At 49.8% G+C, this 7,961-nt stretch overlaps 1 protein-coding gene across 7 annotated transcripts in view; it reads left to right on the forward strand.

Annotated features, from left to right (window-relative positions):
* Positions 1 to 7,961, forward strand: part of LOC147271618 (NACHT, LRR and PYD domains-containing protein 12-like) — a 32,977-nt gene that overhangs the window by 1,355 nt on the left and 23,661 nt on the right. For 4 of the 7 annotated variants that reach the window (XM_086202798.1, XM_086202808.1, XM_086202815.1 and 1 more), the window contains exons 3-6: positions 113 to 223; positions 401 to 479; positions 581 to 776; positions 958 to 2,755. In XM_086202798.1, coding sequence (XP_086058924.1) covers positions 113 to 223; positions 401 to 479; positions 581 to 776; positions 958 to 2,755 — 2,184 coding nt within the window. Of the gene's footprint in view, positions 1 to 110; positions 224 to 400; positions 480 to 580; positions 777 to 957; positions 2,756 to 7,961 lie in introns of those variants that run through there. The other 3 variants (XM_086202803.1, XM_086202822.1, XM_086202828.1) reach the window with 3 other exon arrangements.

Below are 7,961 nucleotides of genomic sequence, written 5' to 3' on the forward strand. Positions count from 1 at the left end.
TCTCAGGCATTTTTTTTATCGTCATCATTAAAACGTTTGACCTTCAACATTTTCCTGTTTTCCTGGATGATTTTTCCTGATCGTCAGCATTGATCAGTGTTGTTTCCATCAGGTTCTCTCAGAGGAGACCAGACCCCCCTGAACCCAGCTGTGTGTCCATGAAGAGTGATCGGTCTATGGGTCATCCTATAGACTTCAAAGGTGGACTGGAGTCTGATCCCAGGTGAGAATGTAAACTGTCTGTTCTGATACGATCTCTTCCACTCAAGAGCAGGGGGCTGTGGGCAGGTCTGGGACCAGCCACAGACCCCCCATCTCTGCTGGGTCCAGGTCCCTGCTACCATGAAGGTCCCTGGTGTTCCTTTACTATTGGTTCTTTGACTTCATCTTGTCTCCACAGACTTGATCAGCAGAACTCAGATGGTCTCAGTGGTGAGTCCATCCAGCAACACCCAGCACACCTGGACTCCATCTTTATGGTCCATGAGGGTTCAGTCACTCACTGGAGACCAGCAGGTTTTCAGTCACATGACCTGTTGTTGCCTCCACTCGTTTCACTCTGACATTTATTCTGTTCCAGCTGCTGGAGGAGAAGATTGTTGACTTTGTGAAGAAGGAGCTGAAGAGAGTCCGGAGGGTTCTGAGTCCAGATGAACCAGAGGAGTGGTTGGATGATGAGGAGGAGCAGAGGAGGAGCAGAGAGGCGTTCATGAAGATCACACTGGACTTCCTCAAGAGAATGAATCAGGAGCAGCTGGCTGACCGTCTGCTCAGCAGTAAGATGATTTGAACAGCTTTAAAGCTGGAGTGCATCATGTTTTGATCCAAATGAAGGTTCCTCACATTCAAGCCCTCGTCAAACCAGTTCCAGCTTCCTTCCTGCAGCACCCAGATATATCAGGACCAGGACGAGTCCCAGTCTTCACCCTTGACTCCATTTGTTCTTTGTTCATTCAGGAGGAACTTCTGCAGCCTGCCGACGTCAACTGAAGTCCAACCTGCAGAAGAAGTTTGAGTGTGTGTTTGAGGGGGTCGCTAAAGCAGGAAACCCAAGCCTTCTGAATCAGATCTACACAGAGCTCCACATCACCGAGGGAGGGGCTGCAGAGGTCAATGAGGAACACGAGGTCAGACAGATTGAGGCAGCATCCAGGAAACCAGCTGCACGAGAAACAACCATCAGACTAGAAGACCTCTTTAGAGCCTCAGCTGGAAGAGAGACAGCAGTCAGGACCGTGCTGACAAAGGGAGTGGCTGGCATCGGGAAGACGGTCCTAACACACAAGTTGACTCTGGACTGGGCTGAAGGCAGAACCAACCGGCACATAGACTTCATGTTCCCGTTCACCTTCAGAGAGCTGAATGTGCTGAAGCAGAGGAACTTCAGTTTGGTGGAACTTGTTCATCTCTTCTTCTCTGAAATCAAAGAAGCAGGAATCAGCAGGTTGGAAGAGTTCCAGGTTGCATTGATCTTTGACGGTCTGGACGAGTGTCGACTCCCTCTGGACTTCCATAACAACCGGACCCTGACTGATGCTACCGAGTCCACCTCAGTGGACGTGCTGCTGACAAACCTCATCAGAGGGACGCTGCTTCCCTCCGCTCACCTCTTGATGACCACACGACCTGCAGCAGCCAATCAGATCCCTGCTGAGTGTGTTGACATGGTGACGGAGGTCAGAGGGTTCACTGACCCCCAGAAGGAGGAATACTTCAGGAAGAGATTCAGAGATGAGGAGCAGGCTGAGACCGTGGTCTCCCACATCAAGAGGTCCCGAAGCCTCCAAATCATGTGTCACATCCCCGTCTTCTGCTGGATCACTGTGACCGTCCTGGAGGACCTGTTGACCACCAGACAGAGAGGAGAGCTGCCCAAGACCCTGACTGAGATGTACATCCACTTCCTGGTGGTTCAGGCCAAAGTCAAGAAGGTCAAATATGATGGAGGAGCTGAGACGGATCCACACTGGACTCCAGAGAGCAAGAGGATGATGGAGGCTCTGGGAAAACTGGCTTTTGATCAGCTGCAGAGAGGCAACCTGATCTTCTATGAATGCGACCTGACAGAGTGTGGCATCGACATCAGAGCAGCCTCTGTGTACTCAGGAGTGTTCACTCAGATCTTCAGAGAGGAGAGAGGACTGTACCAGGACCGGGTGTTCTGCTTTGTCCATCTGAGTGTTCAGGAGTTTCTGGCTGCTCTTCATGTCCATCTGACCTTCATCAACTCTGGAGTCAATCTGCTGACAGAGGAACAAACATTCTGGAGGTCACGAGTCTTCAGAAAGAAACCTGAACTAAAACACCTGCACCAGAGAGCTGTGGACCATGCCTTGAAGAGTCCCAATGGACACCTGGACTTGTTCCTCCGCTTCCTCCTGGGTCTCTCACTGCAGACCAATCAGACTCTCCTGCAAGGTTTGGTGTCACAGACAGGAAGAAGCTCAGAGACCAAACAGGAAATAGTTAAGTTCATCAAGACGAAGATGAATGAGGATCTGTCTCCAGAGAGAAGCATCAACCTGATCCACTGTCTGAATGAACTGAACGATGGTTCTCTGGTGGAGGAGATCCAGCGTCTGCTGGGATCAGGACGTCTGTCCTCAGCTAAACTGTCTCCAGCTCAGTGGTCGGCTCTGGTCTTCATCTTACTGTCCTCAGAAGATCTGGACGTGTTTGACCTGAGCAAATATTCAGCTTCAGAGGAGGCTCTTCTGAGGCTGCTGCCAGTGGTCAAAGCTTCAACTGCAGCTCGGTAGGTGGATGAAGTCCTGGATGTGTGATGAGACTTTTACCAGTTGAACTTCATACGTGAGGAACACCTCTGGTTCTCATCCTCCTTCCTCTCATGGTCTGAGTCTCTGTGGGAAGTTGGAGCAGGATAGAACAGGAAAGAACAGAGACCAGAATGTGGTGGAACAGGGAGGACATTTGGCCGATGTCCCGTCCAAAGAGTTTGGTCAGAATGATGAGAGCAGAACATCCTGAGCTGGACTACTAGATATTTCTTCTAGTTTAACAAGCTCTCCTCCACATGAAGGGAAGGCATTCATGAGGGCTGAAGTTCAATCATGATGTCCATGTTCTGTTTCTCCAACAACTGATCAGAAGAGTCTTTTTGTTCTGATCTCATCAGATGTTCTTCTGGTTTTACTTTGTTCTTCTCCTCCTTTTCCTCTGGTGGATGCTTGATAAATTCCCTCCAGAGCCTATTTTTCTTCTTAAAGTCTTTCTCCAAACCCTTTGTTCACCTTGGTTCCCTCCTCTTTAGGAACTTGTCTAAACTCCCTCAACAGACAACGTCGGTCAACAAGAGTCCAAAATGGCTATAAAACCTCATCCTAGGATTCCCTGCTGTCCTCTCCAGAAACTTCCTGTCAATCAGGACTCTCAGGTTCTGCTCTGAGCCTTCATTGCCTCTGGTGATTTGTTCCCTCCAAACTGTTCCTCTGTCTGTTTGTTCTGAGTTTGAAGTTCTTCTTCATCTCTGCCACTGTAAACAGGCAAACGGTGGCTCCCACCAGCCACTAACAGTTGACTTTCCTCTGTCCATCAATCACATTGATAGAAAGATTGTCAATCAGTGCTGCTCTGTTCTCTCAGGTTCTCTTAGGTTCTACAACGATTGGATAGAAACTCCACTAAACATGAAGGAACAAATTCTGCAGTTTTGAATGATCAACAGATTTCACCAAATCCAACAAACCAAACTCTCACTTTATCCTGATGCTCTTCACGTCATCCTGGAAGTGGATGAAACTGATCGACGCGTGACCCGGCGCTCTAGAAACACAACTAACTAATATGGTTCTGCATCTGTCAGCCTCAATTTCAGAGGTCACACATCCATCAGCTTCTCAGTAACCATGGTGATCTGATCAAGAACCTGGCATTGGAGAGCAACAGCCCCCTCTCTCTCTGACCCTGGTTGGACTAAACCTTTCAGAGCCTCTCCTCCATGCTGCAGCTCATTATTATCATTCAGCCAAGGCTCCAAAGTTGCTGCTCACTAAATCTCTGCTGAAACTGATGATGCTCTCTTTGATTGAGGAGAAGTTGCTGCAGAGCCTCCTGCTGGTGAAGTGAAGGACTGAAAACTGCTCCATTTGACTCCAGAACTGAACTCCTCTTCAGAATAACAGTCACAGTTCAAGCTGATGTTCTGGTGGAAGTGGATCTCTGATCAGTGACATTTTCTAACTCCTAAATTGTTGGATCTTGACAGCAGAAGACTTCCAAAGTGTGGATTCACTCATTTTCTTCCAGTTTTCCCAGATTTATCTCTCCCAAACTGAGGTTGCTGATATTTCACAGCACAACTCCATTGACAGTGGGACATCTCCTCACCCCTCCTCCTCTCCTCCTCAACATTAAACATTGTCATGAATGTTGATCAAGATCTTCCAGGTCTCTGACCACTGTCACTTTTACCTGCTCAGGTGAGCGTTCAGTCTGATCAGGACTCTCCAGCTCCTCTCCACCAGTCCTGAATTCTCTTCCTCTTTGTCAGGATTCTGTCTCAGTCTCAGTTTGTCTTTGTGAGAGGCTCTTCTGCATGGACACCTGGACTCTTTGCTCCTCAGCTTCATGTTTTCTGCTCACAAATGGAGCGATGATGCTGAGCCTGTTGTGTCTCTGGTTTGGTGGACGAGCAGCGATCTGATCCCTGTTCATAGGAACCTCTGTTGTTGAAGAACTCCCTGACTCGCTGCTCAAGTGACTGCAGTTCACCTCTGGGTGTGTCCTCACCCTGCTGGTCAGCAGCTGTGAGGCAGCAGAGGTGCGGTGGCTGGTCTCAGGTCCAGACATCACCAAGTCCTCGTCCTTGTTTGTTGCTCCAAATCTTCCCCTCTCTTTTCAGTCTCTTCTCTTCTCTGGTCTTCTTCTTTGATGGCAGCCTTCAGGTGCTGCTCTTCATCAGTCTAATCTAGTTGGTCCCTCTGTTGCTGGCAACCTGACGTCGATCCTCTGACTTGAAGTTCAGAGACTTTTGAACTTCCTCCTCGTCTTCTGCTGGTTTATTAGCAGTGTTTTCTTTGGTTCATTATGAATGGACTTGGAGAGAAAAAAGAAAACAACTTTCCTGAGAGACTCCAGCTCATCCAATATGGCCGCTGTGACATCACATTGCAGCACACGTCATCAAAAGAGACCAAAAACAGTAGAAATTAATCAGACAAATTTTTTTTTTAACCTGTCCTGTTCAGCAGCAGCATCCATGTTTCTGGTGCGTTGTTGGACTGAAGCAGTTCTACTCTGCTAAGGAGGAACCTGATAAACTCCTCCTATCACCATCTGTGTTGAACTTTATTAGGAATGGTGTTGGTTCATTGATGAAGCTACCGGACTGAGGCTCAGGAGAGGACAGGAAGAGAGCAGGGACAGGACAGGGAGGACAAGGGGGGGGGGGACAAAAACAACAACAGCAATAGCAGAAAAAAAACAAAAACCAAACAAACAAAGAAAAAGTAACAACAACAACAGAGAGGAGAAAAGAAAAAAAAAAGGAAAAAACATTGGTTGCAGAATTTCCAGAGCAGGTTTACCATTTGGTTTAATATAATTTTTAGATAAATGTCTGAGTGTGTGATTAGGGGTCAGTTGTGCACCGCATTCGTTTATGTGTGTATACGTGTGTGTATGTGTATGTGTGTGTGCAACAGTTTGTCTTGGATGCTGTGCGTAGCTGGCTGTAGCTGATGTGGGGGGCCAGGACATCGCACCCCAAGTCCAGGATAGCAGGCAGGTCAGGAACAAGCCACCAGAGCACCCAGAAACCCCCAGGACACAGGGAGCCCCAGGCCACCCCTCCCCCAGGAAACAGCCACAGGCCAAACCCATGCCAGGACCTGTAGGAAAGCATAGGAGCAGCAAACCCCACCCAGAAGCAACCCACAGAGAGACGGGGCAGAGATGACCCCGGTCCCACCGGGCACCCCCCCCCCCCCACAGCATGAGCAGAGCCCAGGGGCACAGGGCCCCTCTGGCCCGAGACCCGACCAGAGCCCCCCAAGAGGTCCGCCAGCGGCGAGGCCGACACCCACCCGCACCCCACACCCAGGCGGGGCAGCCACAGCCCACCACAACGACCAGGCCCACCGCCCCCGAATGGAGCTACCCCCCCCCAACCCCCGATCCCCATCCCCTCCACCCATCCCCTGTTCTCCCCCTCCCCCCAGAGCAGGCGGGCTTCAGGCTATAGGGCACCACCAGCCAGCCAGCCGGGAACCCCCACTCCCCTGAGAGGCCCAGCCCACCCGCCAGGGTGAGCTGAAGGCACGCACGCCCAGGACCGCCACCCCCGAACAAAAAAATCATACTCTCATCTTCCTCCATACAGGGGCTGAGTACTCCATAGATGCTGATACGGTCCAGGGCACCTCAGACTTAGTGAAACCGCCAGCGAGCGATCCACCACACAACAGCAGGGCCCGTGACCAACCCCAGCCCAACCACCATGCTGGGAAGACGACCAGCCCCCCCCCCCCCCAAAGAGCCCCGGCCAGGCCCCCAGGCCTGCAATCGTGCAGTTAGCAAAGGAGGCAGCACTGGACCCACTCCCTGCCCCAGCTGCCCCCCCATCCCAACATGGTGCAGGGTGCGTGTTGTGCGTAGGAATGTAGATGTGATGATGTGGATGACTAGAATGTAGTTAAAATTGGCGGAGGCACCCAGGGCATGGGAGCCCCGCCGGTTGCAGACGGCAGAGTCTCCCAGTACATCCTCATGCACTCCCCCAAGCCCTAAATGTCTACGATGTGATTAAAATTGGGGGGTCCAGCCCCTCAAGGCCTAGTGACACAAAAGATGTGATGTGATGGGACAGAGAGGCAATGAGAGGGGCTGAGGAATGGGCCAGACCTGCAGGGGGCCAACTTCCAGACTGGCCCCGCTGACCACCCCGTCATCACTGCAACCAGCCGACAGGGAGTCTAGCCTACCTGGTCCAGGGGTCTGATTGGAGCACCAAGGGGCACTGTCCGGAGATCCGGGCAGAGGGCCCACCACCGCGCAGTGCGAGGGCAGACTCCAGCTCCAGCTGTGACATCACACTGTAGCACACGTCATCAAAAGAGACCAAAAATCAGAAAATGGTAGAAATCAATCAGACCAGTTGAGGCTTCCTGTTCTTGTAAAGCTGGAAACTCCCTCAGAATCAGACCAGTGGGTTCAAACTAGTTCACATTGTTAAAGTGATGCTTCACCTAAAAAGTGGATTCTGCTGGTCAAGAACTCACCAACAGGAGTCGTGAGCTCTCAGAGAGGTTCTCCTCCTGATTGACTTGTGTGGGACTGCAGAATGCAGGAGGATCCGGCCACGTCTCTTTAGCTTGAAGCTACTTTACTTTATTTATATCTATATGGCACTTTTCAGACAGAAACTGCAACACAAAGTGCTTCACAGAAATAAAAGAAAAACATTAGATACAATATAAAGCCACCGAGACCGCCCGACCCGGACAGACGGGTATACTCCACATATAATGCAGAGCCCCCCGGCTCTCTGGGCCTGGACGATCCCAAGGATGACGCCCCTGTGGGCGGACCAGACACACCTCCCAGTGTGGAGGGCCCCCACCAGGAAACACTGGAGCTAAAAACTGAAAGACTAAAAACTAAAAGACTAAAAGAAGGTAGAATAGGAAAGAACAGAAATTACAATCATATTAAAGTATCAGAATGACATAGAATATATATATATACAAATATACTTTTATATATATATATATATATATAAAATCTAAAAGTTTAAGAGCTAATTGAAAAGTTGAATAAAAAAATTAAAAGATAAAATATAGTGATGAAATTAAAGGATAAAAGAGACTGCATCAGTTAAATCAGTTCAAAGCGAAGCTAAAAAGGTGAGTCTTGAGCCTGATAACGACAGCTACCAACAGCTAAACTGTCCAGAAACTTCTGATTCCAAACTCTCCAGGTCATCGTCTTCTTGTCCAGGCGCA

The sequence above is a fragment of the Aulostomus chinensis genome, chromosome 1 (genome assembly GCF_037954235.1).
Source record: "Aulostomus chinensis isolate RoL2024-O1b breed Wild chromosome 1, RoL_Achi_v1.0, whole genome shotgun sequence".
NCBI lineage: Eukaryota > Metazoa > Chordata > Actinopteri > Syngnathiformes > Aulostomidae > Aulostomus > Aulostomus chinensis.